The 15,463-nt window shown below is 42.8% G+C and overlaps 1 protein-coding gene across 2 annotated transcripts in view; it reads left to right on the top strand.

The window, feature by feature from the left end:
• The window catches only part of AZI2 (5-azacytidine induced 2), a 107,869-nt gene that overhangs the window by 28,364 nt on the left and 64,042 nt on the right, over nt 1-15,463 (top strand). The window contains exons 2-4 of one of the 2 annotated variants that reach the window (XM_077491454.1): nt 1,021-1,249; nt 6,898-7,017; nt 12,546-12,645. In XM_077491454.1, the coding sequence (XP_077347580.1) occupies nt 1,021-1,249; nt 6,898-7,017; nt 12,546-12,645 (449 nt within the window). The remainder of the gene's footprint in view (nt 1-1,020; nt 1,250-6,897; nt 7,018-12,545; nt 12,646-15,463) is intronic. The other variant, XM_077491455.1, reaches the window with a different exon arrangement.

Raw genomic sequence — 15,463 nt, 5'->3', positions numbered from 1 at the left:
GACCCGCCTCTCACAAGGATCTAAGAGGGACCCCCGCTGGTCGGGGACCCCCACATTGAGAGGTCCTCTCTAACTGGAAAGATGGTGGGGACTGTGGGGGCGACATCCTTGGACAACCTCCCTCCCCGCTCTTTGGAACCACCCCTGCCCATTCCCAACCTTTTCCCTAGTTACAATCCCTCTGGTCACCTTCCCCCCACCTCTCCATTTTTTCTTTGTTTTCGTTTTCTTTTTTTCCCAACACTGATGACTGACCTCCTTCTGCTCTTGACCACCCGAACCCAGATGTCTATCAATCGCTCTACATACTCCACCTATCAAGACAGATGATACCAATTCTATCCGTCCAAAGTTTCCTAACCTGATTGTTGTAATGCGGATTTTATGCATCATACTTTGAAATAGGTACAAATGTCAAATGCATTGAGATATTAGGTTAAACAACACTACGTGGAAACAAGTTTTATTAATGATTTACCAATACACGCTGTTAATTAAGCTTGTTATTGTTTGCAATGTACACACATTGTCAGTTCATCTATCTGTTCCTTGTGTATTTGCATATTATTTTCAATAAAACTCTTTTACGGAAAAAAAAAAAAAAGAAGGGAGATATGTGTTTTTAACATGCTAGTTGTATACATCTCAATGAATTCTAATATGTGTGTGTGTGTGTGTGTGTGTGTGTGTGTGTGTGTGTGTGTGTGTGTGTTATACCACCCCCACATAACAGCGAGGTCCTAATGTACAAATGCAATGGGGTGCCATTTAGAATGAATGCGTTGCTGTGTATTGAGGGAGTATGCATATTGCCTCCCCATTACTGTAATTCACAAGCTTGACTTGGCCCTTGAATAATGCAACTTCACCTGTGTCATTAGCCCCTGTGACTGAGATAGCAACGTTTTACTTTTTTTTTTAAATGCATAAGTAGTAGCACAATGTTTTCTTATGTGCATGTGGTATATGTTGTGGGGGAAAATGACTGACTGACTTCATTTATTTATTTATTTTTTTCAGGAACATGGATTCCCTAGTTGATGATGATATTTGTATTCTAAATCATGAAAAAGAAGACTTTACAATGGGGAGAGATCAAGAAACTCCTTTTTCTGCGTCCTCCGGAGAGGCATCAGTGGCCTCACACTTTGCACTGGTCACAGCATATGAAGACATAAAGAAACGTCTGAAGGATACTGAAAGGGAGAATTACACTTTAAAGAAAAGGCTACGACAAATGGAGGATAAGGTACAGGCGACAAGTGTTATAGTCTTGGAATGTTTTAAAATTCTGATCTATAGTTGAGGATAGGTAAATGATGTTTTCCTGCATGCTCTCTAAATGGCGAAGACACTCCTCCATGTGGCAGAGGGTTAACACACTTCATTCACCCCATCTCCATACATTAACCTCTTAATGCACCCACACCATCTCCATCGCGTAACCCTTTGGTGCCCATTAACCCCTTTTGCACCTCCCCATCTCTAAACAGTAACTTCTTAGTGCACCTCCTCATCTTCATGTGCATCCATACCCCTTACTGCACCTCCCCATCTCCATATACATCAGTGACCCCAAGTAATAATTTTTGATTTATTTAAAAAAAACTGTCACATGACACTAAAAATAGGTATCGGTACTTGGTATCGGCGAGTACTTGAGAAAGAGTATCCGGTATTGGTGCATCCCCAAAAGCAAGGACAACGGCTTGTCTCCTCTTTGGAAGCCTACGTTTTATCCTGCCAGAGCTTCCTGTACACAGGCACTAAGGAAGGGTCATGAAAGAGAGAACTTTTGCCTGATGCTTCTCTGATATCTGTTCGTGACCAGATTTTATTTAGGGAAAAAAAATGTCACCAGTGTACTGACCCTTTTATATATAATTTTAATATCAAATCTAATCTATAAAGTAGAGCTGCACAATTAATTGTTAAAAAATCGTTATCTCGATTTAACCCCTCTGACGATCTCTATTGCAGAGTTTGCCGATTCTTTCATATAACAAGTGGAGAGACTTATCTGCTCACTCAGCTGTCAAAAGAAAACATCTGGGCAGTCTGCCAAGTTTTTAAAATCAAATGTTGTACCTAACTTGCTTCTTAGATCAAATGGAAACTTCTGTGTGTAAATAAAAAATCCAGGCAGTCTGAAAAGTTTTTAAACAAGTGTAAATGCAGGAAGTTTAACCACTTAAAGTCTAAATCTTTTTCTGACAATTGTTTCTTAAAATGGAGCTCCACCGTAAAAAAAAAAAAAAAAATATTAAAAGCCAGCAGCTACAAATACTGCAGCTGCTGACTTTCAATAAATGGACACTTACCTGTCCAGGGTGCCCGTGATGTCAGCAACAGATGACGAGCAAACGCTCGTCTCTCGGCTGCCTGCCGCCATCCTCTGTCAAGGAATCAGGAAGTGAAGCATTGCGGCTTCACTGCCCGGTTCCCTACTGCGCATGAGCGAGTCACTCTGCAGCAGGTCCCTGTTGTGTTCTTGGAACTGTGTGTTTCCCAGAACACAATGGGGGGGGTCGGCATCTGCGGCTAGCTATGCACGCCCCCTAAAAGGTGCCAATTATGGCACTTTCGTGTGGAGCTCCGCTTTAAGGTAAAATCAATATTTTTTGCTAGAAAATTACTTGGAACCCCCAAACATATATATTTTAGCAGAGACCCCCTAGGGAATAAAATGTCAGTTGCTGCAATATTTTATGTCGCACTGTATTTGTCCAACGGTCTTTCAAACGCAATTTTTTGTGAATAAATACACTTCAATTAATAAAAAAAAAAGAGAGACAGTCAAGTTAGCCCAATTTTTTTTAGTTTTAGTTTTAATGTGAAAGATGTTACGCCGCGAGAATCGTGATCTATCTTCTAAGCAAAAAATCGTGATTCTCATTTTGGCCAGAATCGTGCAGCTCTAATATGAAGCCCCCTTAAAGTAACGCCTATCTTCAGGCAAAATTTTATTTTTTTATTTCAGGTGGCAAAGGGATAGGATAGAGCCCATACTTGGCTTTTATAGCAGACTGTAAAGGCTATTTACTAAAACTGCATGGTGGAAAATCTGGTGCAGCTCTGCACAGAAACCAGTTGGCTTCCAGATTTTATTGCCAAAGTTTAATTGAACAAGCTGAAGTTAGAAGGTGATTGGTTACCATGCACAGCTGCACCAGATTTTGTACTCTCCAGGTTTAGTAAATCTCTCACGCAGGGAGATTTCTTAACAGGCAAATTTCACTATTTTTCGAGACAGGAAGTGAAGGGAAATCTTTCTAATGAGTTGTTTATTTTTTTTGTTTTGTTCAGTAAAATTGGGAAGAGTTAGGCAGGCCATAAACGTGCACATTTTGTGTGTTATGTGGCACCCACCATTAATTTCAAAATTCGACCAACTAAGCCTTTAATTTCACCTCCTGTTACAGAAAAGAATTTAAGTGGCCAAGAATCTTCTTTTCTTTCCAGGTCACAGCTCATGCTCATTTCTTTTTCAATTATATTTCTCGTAGGATTTTCACATCATTGATTAGAAATTTGTTCTATTCTTCAAAATATTTCCAACATGCCCAATCACTCAATTTCGATGACCATACAAAAATCGTCTGTTGCTGCGGCCCACTAGTGGTGCCAAATTCGAATGAAAAATATTAGTTATGATTTTGGAAAGAAAATTCTCTTGGATTTCGACCCATGTATGGCCAGTTTTAAGCTGTCCATACTGGCATTTAAATTTTGTCTGGTTCCTTCCACTGGACAGCCTTACTTTGATAAATTGAAGGAGCCGGGTGGAAAATTGTTGGCCAAACAATTCTTAAATCTAATCTTTTATGCAGCCTCCGACTCATTATTCTGACAGCCACTGGTATCGCCTGTCAGACAATAACAGCCTCAGTAGGAGATTTGCCCATCCTTCCTGCATAGTGTGAATGGAGGGATCTGTTAGATTTTTTTTTCTTTGCTGTGTCAGGTGATTATTACTGTTTGTGTCTCCCGGTCAGCTTGGTAATGGCTCCCCTTAACAGCTCCCCTCTGTCAAATGGACAGGACAAGAGGTGAAATCTCTTCAGTGGGGTCATGGACGACAATAAAAACTTCACAAAAGAAATCGTTGTTCTTGACTCTACCAACAAAGAAAAGTTTGTTTGTAATCTAGCTTTAAATGCAACATTATATAGCTCGTACAAATGTTTTTGTGAACTACTACTGGTAAAGCCATCCTTCTACATTCAAGCTGTGCTAAAATTAGTACTTTTAATCAGAGTTTAATATAATTACGGTAGTTACAGATATATATATATATATATAGTTAAAATTGCTTTTTTATATTTGTCAATGTCAAGTTCAGTATCACTGATCACATAGCTGTATAAAAGAAATATGCATAGGGTCCCATGGCCACAGCATAAGGGCTCATGGTCACTGCTGTACCTGGCTGCAAAGTTTAAATTCCATAAATTCAAGTGTATTTCCCACCAGGTAGCCTACAGGTGCTATATACTGTCGCTTATAGAAGTCAGTGGCTGTACACAGTTATACGCAAGTCCAGAGTATACAGTAAGAGAAAAAATGTATTTGATCCCCCTGCTGATTTTGTACGTTTGCACAGTGGCAAAGAAATGATCAGTCTATAATCTTAATGATATTCTGTCTCTCACTGTTAAAATAAGCCTAACAACAAAAATATCCAAAAAAACGAATTTCTAAAAAGTCATAAATTGATTTGCATTTTAATGAGTGGAATAAGTATTTTATCCCCCATCAATCAGCAAGAATTATGGCTCCCAGATGTCTTCTATATAGGTAACAAGCTGAGATTAGGAGCACTCTCTTAAAGGGAGTGTTCCTAATCTCAGCTTGTTAACTGTATAAAAGACACCTGTCCACAGAAGCAAGCAATCAGTCGGTTTCCAATCTTTTCACCATGGCCACAGCCAAAGAGCTCTCCAAGGATGTTAGGGACAAGAGTATAGACCTACACAAGGCTGGAATGGGCTACAAAACCATCACCAAGCAGTTTGGTGAGAGTGTGACAACAGTTGGTGCGATTATTCGCAAATGGAAGAAACAAAATAACTGTCAATCTCCCTCGGTCTGGAGCTCCATGCAAGATCTCACCTTGTGGAGTTTTAATGACCTTGAGAACGGTGAGGAATCTGCCCAGAACTACATGGGGGAATCTTGCCAATGATCTCAAGACAGCTGGGACCATAGTCACCAAGAAAACAATTGATTCCATACTATGGGAAGGACTGACATCCTGCAGCGCCTGCAAGGTCCCCCTGCTCTAGAAAGCACATGAACAGGACCGTCCTAAGTTTGCTAATGAACATCTGAATGATTCAGAGGAGAACTGGGTGAAAGTGTTGTGTCAGATGAGACCAAAATCAAGCTCTTTGGCATAAACTCAACTCGCCATGTTTGGAGGAGGAGGAATGCTTCCTATGACCCCAAGAACACCATCCCCACTGTCAAACATGGAGGTGGAAACATTATGCTTTGGGGGATGTTTTTATGCTAAGGGGACAGGACAACTTCACCACATCAAAGGGAAGATGGACAGGGCCATGGACTATTAAATCTTGGGTACCTCCTTCCCTCAGCCAGGCCATTGAAAATTGGTTGTGGATGGGTATTCCAACATGACAATGACCCAAAACACACAGCCAAGGCAGCAAAGGAGGGCTCAAAAAAGGCACATTAAGGTCCTGGAGTGCCCTAGCCATTCTCCCAGACCTTAATCCCATAGAAAATATGTGGAGGGAGCTGAAGGTTCGAGTTACCAAATGTCAGCCTCGAAACCTTAATGAGTTGAAGAGATCTGCAAAGGAAAGTGGGACAAAATCCCTCCTGAGATGTGTGCAAACCTGATGGTCAACTACAAGAAACGTCTGACCTCTATAATTGCCAACAAGGCTTTTGCCACCAAGTACTAAGTCCTGTTTTGCAGAGGGGTCAAATACTTATTTCACTCCATTAAAATGCATATCAATTTATAACTTTTTTTGAAATGCGTTTTTCTGGATTTTTTTTTTGTTTGTTCTGTCTCTCACTGTTAAAATAAACCTACCACTAACATAGACTAATCATTTATTTGTCAGTGGGCAAACTTACAAAATCAGCAGGGGATCAAATACTTTTTTTTCCCTCACTGTACATATTGGTGTTTACCCAGGTACTTGCCTATACATGCATATAGCTGCTGACTTCTATAGGTGGCGGTACGCAGCACCCCTGGGTGGGAAGTACGCTGGAATTTATGCTATACAGCCAGATGCGCCTGTGGGCAGAGGCCCTTTTTTTAAATATTGTATTCTATGAGTCTCTTGCGTGACTTTAAAATAAAATTCTACCGATACACAATTGCAAATTTATAATCAACAATTGTGTTCTTCATCATTTTGCATGTGTGTTGTAGGTTTTGAACAATGGTATCCAAACTGTGGCCCGGGGGCAGGATACGGCCCTTGGCTTGCCTTTATCCGGCCCTTGAGGCACTTTTCCTTCTACTAACACAAAAGACTATTCCTCTCACTCACCCCACGAATAGGGCATAACTCCTGCTACTGACATCCACGATGGGCCAGTATTTTTCCCATTGATGCCAACGACGGGCCACTGTTCTTCAAACTGACACCAATGATGGTGCACTCGACCTCCTACTGACACCAATGATAGGGCGTTATTTCTCACCCTAATACTAAAGATGTATTGTTTACTCCCACAGACTCCCGGACAATTTCTACTCCCTCTGGACACAGTCTGCCCCCCTAATAATATCTGAAAGATAGCAAAAAGGCCCTTTGTTTAGAAAGTTTGGAAATCCCTGGTTTAGAATATTGCTACAAACCTCACTTTTTGCTCCTTTTTGAGCATAGTTCTTGTTACTCGTCTTCCTTTTAGCTTTGTGGCAGTTTTGAAGAACATAGCAGAGAGGAGAGCTACAAAGTGAACAGAGCTTACAGTGCCTTTCGTGAAATTTCCATTGAGCGAGACAACCTACACAAGCTTCTAAGTGCAATGGTATGTATAGCTGTTAAACGTCATTCCTTCCCTGATTTAGTACAGCCTGCATACAGCTAAGGTATAATCTGAAAGGTCTTGTTCACAGAATTGAGAGGTTGGAGCATACTTCTAATGCACAAAGTGCTCTCTTATAACCACTGCATGGAAGGTGTGTTAGATTTATGGATTGGAGAACCATTTTATTTTGCTTAGAGCTGCATAGTCTTTAAATAGATGTGGACTTCAGCACCAATCTGTATGGACACTGAAGCCCTTGTTCAGCCCCTTTTACTTTGTTGCCTAAAGTAAAATTTTGTAATGTGATCAGAGACCGCGTGTGTTCAGATGAGTTTGGGCACAACTCCTAAAACTCCCCATACCTTCCTGATTTAAAGAGAAATGATAATTTTGTGATTGCTGCATGTTGAAGGCTAATTCCACCTTTTGGACCATGTTACATATTACATTTAGGGTTTACCATGGTGCAAATGGGACCCCCACCTCCAAACTGCCCCTGTATCACATTTAAAAACCCCACCGCCGCTGTGACTTTTTAAATTTGTGCCCCCTGATGTCCTTCACACCTCCCACTGGGGATTAGCTATAGAACCTCTGACTGAGCTCCTAGTGGGCGGAGCGAAGCACGTCAGGGGAGTGGCTAGTGAAGTGACACTGGCTTAGGCTGCTAAAACTTATACTACAGTCGGGCCAGGCTGGGAGAGGGGTGGCCCAATTATTTATAAGTTCTGTCATTGGATGAATGAGTTAGGGTGCCACCACCCCTATTCCTAAGGACCAGGGGGAGAGATCCTATTTCTTGGAGCAGCACTTCAAGCTTTATTCATTCATTGTTTATGTGTGTGCGTTTTTATATGTGTATGTTTGTTTATATGCACTGGTGAGGTACAGGCAGGCTACATGACGGGCACTGTTAGGCTGCTGGGCACAGTGAGGCTGCATATGATGGGCACTGGTGAGGCTGCATTGATCTCCTGTAGCATGTCCGCAATCTCTGACCATCTCCTGTACTATGTCTGCAGTCTCTGACCATCTCCTGTACCATGTCTGCAGTCTCTGACCATCTCCTGTACCATGTCTGCAGTCTCTGACCATCTCCTGTACCATGTCTGCAGTCTCTGACCATCTCCTGTAGCATGTTCCTCGTCTCTGACCATCTCCTGTAGCATGTCCCCAGTCTCTGACCATCTCCTGTAGCATGTCTCCAGTCTCTGACCATCTCATGTAGCATGTCCCCAGTCTCTGACCATCTCCTGTAGCATGTCCCCAGTCTCTGACCATCTCCTGTAGCATGTCCCCAGTCTCTGACCATCTCCTGTAGCATGTCCCCAGTCTCTGACCATCTCCTGTAGCATGTCCCCAGTCTCTGACCATCTCCTGTAGCATGTCCCCAGTCTCTGACCATCTCCTGTAGCATGTCCCCAGTCTCTGACCATCTCCTGTAGCATGTCCCCAGTCTCTGACCATCTCCTGTAGCATGTCCCCAGTCTCTGACCATCTCCTGTAGCATGTCCCCAGTCTCGGACCATCTCCTGTATAAAAATATTTTTTTTAAAACAGTAAATTTCGCATCGGTGCTGTTTCGTTATTGGTTTTCGGGATCAAGGAAGATTTATTTTTGGTATCGGTTTTGCCACCAAAAAACCCATTCGGTGTATCCCTAGTGTATAAAAAGCCTGGGTTTTCCTGGGAATCTCCCTCCTCGGCTAGGAATCACAGCCAGTAAGCCAATGAGGAGAGAGGGCACGCGGCTCAGGATCGGGCAGACAGAGGTTTTATTTGGGAGTACTGCTCAAAGATGAGGAGCCAGGAGCGCCGAAAAGAAGATCGGTTTTAAAAGAAATTAAGCTTTAATACCACTGTAAGCTCAGATCTTCAGGTGTCATGTTTTTATTTCTGTCTGTGACCTCGTTCTGGAGATTTTCCCCACCTTCTGTCCCTGTAATGCCCATAAAAGAAATAGGGGTTGGGGGGTCCTAATGTCACCAGAACTGGAAGGCACATATGGCAATAAACCCATCATCAGAAATGCTAACCCTTCCCCACAATACTAAAAATGTTTTTTTGTTTTTGTCTGTATTCCTGATGGACACATTTCCTATCACTTCCTGTCCTTGACAGTAAGCGAGGGGAAATTTCTCCACTAGGCCTAGAGACACAATGCATACCCGACAAAGGCTCTAACCATTTCCTAATCTATTCAAAACGACATAAATAAAATGTATACCTGTACATACATTTGTATACCGTATATATTTTAAATAATGGTCTTCTAGAAACATTCAACATTACATTAGAAATATAGGTCTGTATGAATACAGTAATGTATAAAGTTGTTGTAAACCCTTACATACACCCAGTGTAGTGACTGGCCTCGTGCGATACAGAGATGAAACAAATCCTCTTACAAAACTTGTACCTGTTTATCTGCACTCTTCTTTTCTCTACATCCATTTAGTGCAGAATTTTTTAAGCTTATCTGTGCTATAAGAAAACGGTGTGGAGAATGGATGTTTCACTCTGCAGAGCTCAGTGAGGAAAGCTTTGAATGCTGACTGAAGGAAAGGGACCCCCCCCCCCCCCCCCGGCCGTCAATCTTCTGGAGCTCCCTCCTCTGTCACCTTTTTTCTCTTGGTGTCAGAAAAACTTGTAAGGGAAAAGGGGAGAAGGGGAACAGAAAAACCTTCACACAAAAGACCTCAAGGAAAAGTGTTGGTTCTATTGGACTTTTTAGGCAAAAATTAAAAAGTAAAAACCATATATTCAAAAATATTATTTATTGAAATTTTTTTTTAAATTAGAACAAATAAAGGGGGAGAATTATAAAAACATATCAAGTGCTGCTTAGTATCCTGTCAATATTAGTACAGTCTAGACAGAATCCATATTCATTTCTATATATATATATATATATATATATATATATATATATATATATATATATATATATATATATATATATACAAAAATAATACATTAATACAGAAAGTAAAATAAAACAGGGTATCGAGTACAGAACTAAGACTCAGATATGTTCTGGCGGTCTACATGTTTCGTGTTTTTGAGCAACGCTTCCTCAGGAGCTTTAACAGTTTTCTAAAATACAGAGGATATATCAATCAGATCAACATCATAAAAGATTTTACATATATTCATTTATACATTCTATCAATATATTAAATGGAAAAGAGAAAAAAAAGGGGGGGGGGAGAGGGGAGGGGTTGTGGAAAGGAGGTATGTGTTGTGAGGACTCCCATGATTTGAAGCAATATGGGAACGGATGTGACATTTAATTTTCGTGCATATAGTGTGGGTATTTTAGTAAATTTACTTACGTTTCTTCATGGGTACACCCCAAGAGAAATGTGCAGGAGGGAGAAGAAAGATGAAGAAGTATTTTTGCAAGTAGATAAAAGGTCGGTTTTCACTTCGGCAACACACTTTGATCTATATGAGAGCCTGCGATTTAGCATAAAGGCTTCAGGTACTATGTAGTGTGAGGTGGCCAAGAAAAAAACAGGACGGGGTTGTACTGCCCCGTATTCTGTATAAACAAAGTTAAATGAAATGCTTTTTAGGGTGTTTGTGAAAGATAAAGAAAAAAAAAAAAAAAAATATATATATATATATATATATATATATATATATATATATATATATATATATATATAATCTTAATTTAATATAGGAAACTGGTGTAAAGGATCTAGTATATTAAGAAATAATGAATCAAGCAGTGTGGAAGAGATTCCAAACAGTTAATTCAACAAGTTTTTGATTCAACAAATTGTCCATCATTCATAAAAGACTTGTTAATAAATAACAAGTATATGTAATTAGTGCATATGAGAAGTGTATGAAGCATAATTAATAATGAGAGCAAAAAGGAGGGGGAAATGGTGCACAGTGTAACCGTGCTCAGCATATGCTGGTGACAGCATAGTGAAAAGCAAAGCAAAGAATAAAAAAGTAAATATGTTGTTGTATCACCTTTAAATTAAATGGTCACTTCTTGTGGTGTCTAAGGGCCGGTTCACACAGCGATGCGATGCGAGGCGACACGGCTCGCCTCGCCTCGCTCCCGCAAGTCGCCCCCGTTCAGTACTATGGAACCGTTCTGAGAGGAGCGACTCGAGTCGCTCCGACTCAGAAAAAAGGTTCCTGTACTACTTCTGGGCGACTTCGGGGGCGACTTGCATTGACTTCTATACAGAAGTCCTCTGCAAGTCGCCGCTGAGATCCCCGCAGGTCGCGGCGAGGCAAGTCAGAGAAGCCTCGCCGCGCCTCGCTGTGTGAACCGGCCCTTAGGGTGACTAAAATAACGACAGACTCTCCCAAAAGGTCCAAGGTGAAGAGAGGATCCTTGTAGCCCCTATAGTCTTTTGCCTGGTGAGAAGGTGGGACCGCTGTGCATGGACGCCGGCCCCATGTGTCCGGCTTATGCACAGCCGTCCTGGAAGTGACGTTCAACAACCCGACCACGCCCCCCTCGGGTGGCCCCAGTCAGCCAAAACGCCGCGGACCGTAAGTGCGATGTCTCCACAGTCTATTTAATGCTCTTGGTGTCAGGAAAACTTGTTAGAAGTTATTCATACTGAAAGTATAGGAAGCAGCATACAGAAATGCCACTTAGTGCTCCTAATTGAGGCAAGTACACACTAAAGAGGGATGTGCTTTGTTTATATTTCTTGTCTGAGGTTTACAACCACTTTAAGACTTTCTTCACATGCATTGTAAACTTGTAGGTGTTTTTTTTTTCTTTTTAATGCTGTAGTACACTTTTCCAGTTTTTCTACTATGCATTTTATAGGAAATGCTAATATGTGTGATATTGTGTACATTCCATTGCAAAGATTTGTGTTCACAAGCCTGGCTGGTAGGCCTACAACAACGGTGAAATTGATTTAGGAAGTATTTCATTGCATGATTTTTTGTTTGCTTATTTTTTTTGGCTAATGGAGTTTTTAACCTGCAACATTGCAGTGTGGAAATGTCCTTCTGTTCCCTCTTTCTTTTCCTATCAGAATGTCTCTAGCCAGCTCAACTGTTTTATCTTCAGACGCCTTTCACACTGCCAGTGTTTTTGAGGTGCTACAGCTCTAAAAATAGTGCCTGAAAAAAGCGTCTCCTTTGCTGGCAGGGTGTCCCCAAAAGTCCTGCCAGCAGCTTCTTGGGAGCGGTGAACTCACCACTTCTCCCCACTGAAATCAATGGGGCAGCGTTGCAATACCGCTGGCAAAACGCCGCCCAAACGGCGTTTTACAGCGGGTTTGACCCCTTTTCGGCTGCTAGCAGGGGGTTTAAAACTGCCGGATAGCGTCACTAAAACAGTAAAGCGGCACTAAAAATAGCGCCGCTTTACTGACGATGCCGGCTCGGTGTGAAAGCTGTCTTAGTGCTGCCCCTTCTCTCCCAGTCTGAGTACTGCTGTCAGAGGATTGGTTTAGATTATTTTATTTCTCATTTGGTTTTCTCTTTAAAATTAGACAATTTCTTGTTCTTTATAACTATTTGTTTCTTATCTATAGGAGAAGGAAAAAATAGAATGCACAAAGCACTTGAATGAACAACTGCAGTCTAGAGAAGTGGAGCTTCTGCAAGTGAAATCTGAGCTGGAAACGCACCAAGGTACAGTATATGACATCACTGCCTGGGTGTGTGCGCTCTCATGTGCATCACATTCTTCCACCTCAACAATCACAAACCTGCTAAATGTTGTTTTTGTTAAAGGTCAGGTTGTCTGGTATGTAGGTGTAACGGAGGCCTCTGCAGGTATGTGCAGGCTCATCTGATGGGGCATTCAATTAAGAAGCTGTTGAATTCATCAACATAACCACATATCACTTCTATGTGCCCACGCCATCCACGTGATCCTGCTTATTGTCATACCTGCTTAGAGAGCAGCATATACCGATCAGCCATAACTTCATGACCACTCACCTAATATTGACTAGGTTCCCCCCTTTTTTTTTTTCCCTCAAACAGCTCTCATCTGTCAAGGAATGGATGGCACTAGACCTCTGAAGGTATGCTGTGGTATCTGGCACCAAGCCATCAGTATCAGATCCTTTAAAAGAGAAGTGTGGGATTTGAGTTTTATTAACATCATACTTGCCTAGCTGGATGCAACATCGGTCTGATGCTGCATCTGTCGCCCGCTGGCTCTAACTCTGAGAACCGAGTGATCAAACACTGCCGGCTGCTTGGTTCTCACAGCTCCATGAGCAGAGAGCTGGTGACTCATGGTCAGTCATCAGCTTTCTGCGCTGCCCCCAATGAATACTGTAACGCTGAGCTGTGGAGAGGTGGGAGAGGCTGGCTCAGGCTGCTTCATGAGTGGCTGAGCCGGGTGCTGGTCCAGGCATATGGGCGGATCCTGACCATATGATCGTGATCTTTTCCAGGTCTGGACCGGCTCTGTGATGTCAGCAGACAATGGGCTTCAGCCCACTGTCTGCTGAAAACGGGTCACAGGAGTGCAGAACAAATTGCACTTCTGTAATTCACAGGGAAGTACAGCCAAACAAGCTTTAGCTGTACTTCTCCTTTAAGTCCTGTAAGTTGTGAGGTGGTTCCTCCATGAAATCGAACATGTTTTTCCAGCACATCCCACTGATGCTCAGTTGCATTGAGATCTGAAAATTTTGGAGGCCAAGTCAACTCCTCAAACTCGTTGTTTCCCTCAAACCATTCTTGAACCGTTTTTGCAGTGTGGCAGGCAGTGTTAAATTTCTTGACAAAAACATTTTCGTCACCAGCATATTTCCAGTGATGAAAACTAAAATTTCCCAAAGTTTTCATCAATTGGCAAAAACTAAAATGTGAGGGAGTGACGTCTATCCACATGAACTTCCGGTGTCCTTGGAGCTCCGCCTGTGGGTGCTTCCCCTTCCAGCAAGCAAAGTAGCCACTGTGGCATGCTTAGCACTGTGCAGCATTGCAGGCCTCCTTAGACGATCGTCCAGAGAACTGTGCAGCATTTACAGGCCTCCTAACCGTCCAGATCACTGTGTGCATTAGAGGCCTCCTCAGACCATTCAGAGCACTGTGTGCAATACATTACAGACCGCTCCTCAGACTGTCCACAACATTCTGCAGCATTTACAGGCTTCCATAGAGCACCGTCCAGAGCACTGTGTGCAGTACAGGCATCTGCAGACCATTCAGAGCACTGTCTAGCATTACAGGCCTCCTCAGACTACGGTCCAGAGCACTGTAGTATTACAGGCCTCTTCAGATCGTCCAGAGAACTGTGCATTACAGACTTCCTCCTCAGACCACCATCCAGAGCACTGTGCATTACAGGCCTCCTCAGACCGTCCAGAGCATGTAGTTTGTTCAAATCTTAATACCATAAAGCAACCCTCGAATTTTCCACATGCCTATTCACATTTTGCGAGTAGAAAATGATGGCTGGCCAGCGTGGGCTGCCTGGGAGTGGGGCGGCACGCACCGCTGGCAGGCAGGGTTGAATGGGAGCCGTTCGCCCAGGGGAAGAGACCGTAGAGGAAGAGATAGGGCGACCAGATCATCACAGGGGAAGAGAGCATGGAGGAAGAGAAGAGCTGACCAGATCACAGGATAGCCCACTGTAACAGCTTACATTTGAATTTCCTCCGTCTGCAGTCGCACACAGTCCCGCCTTCTGACCCAACACCTGTGACAGACAGAACGCCTGTCCAATGCCGGTGTGACTGTGTTCTGTCTGTCACAGGCACTGGGTCAGGAAGCGGGACTGTGTGTGACTGCGAGCAGAGGCAGTTCAAATGTAAGCTGTTACAACGGACTATCCCCGCTCTGTGATCCGGCCAGCTCTCTTCTTCCTCCATGCTCTCTTCCACTGTGATGATCCGGCCATCCTCCTCTCTTCCTGGGCACTGGTCAGGCTGCAATGATGAGCACTGGTCAGGCTGCAATGATGGGCACTGGTCACGCCGCAATGATGGGCACAGGTGAGGCTGCATTGGTGGGGAACTGGTCATACCACAATGATGGGCACAGGTGAGACTGAACTGATAAAGTTGTTGTTAATAATTACTTTTGTAACTTAAAGCGGAGTTCTGCTTTTCCGGTTCCTCCCCACCTCCGGTGTCACAGAAAACAGCAGGGACCCGTGGGATAGCACAGCGTGAGTCGCGCATGCGCAATAGGGAACCAGTAAGTGATTCCCTTACCAAGGATAGCGGTAGCAGCACCCGACAGCCGATGAATCGGCTGCAGTATTTGTAGCTGCTGACTTAAAAAAAATAAACGGCGGAACTCCGCTTTAATGCTGTATAAAGCATTTAAATGTAAGTTCATGAGATCATTTATGAGGGTGTGTTTAGGGGCAGGGTAGGGATTGGGTGGGGCGTAACCCTTAAGGCCTGGCTCATAGCTCAGGACTTGTAATTTTGAGCCCTGCCATAAATAACATATTAAATTTTTTTTTGCTCCAGCAGTATAT

This window comes from Lithobates pipiens, unplaced genomic scaffold (assembly GCF_037356315.1).
Source record: "Lithobates pipiens isolate NorthernLeopardFrog02 unplaced genomic scaffold, aLitPip1_a1.2 Scaffold_19, whole genome shotgun sequence".
Taxonomy (NCBI): domain Eukaryota; kingdom Metazoa; phylum Chordata; class Amphibia; order Anura; family Ranidae; genus Lithobates; species Lithobates pipiens.
The sequence above is the reverse complement of the archived record's forward strand: the minus strand, read 5'-3'. Positions and strand labels throughout refer to the sequence as shown.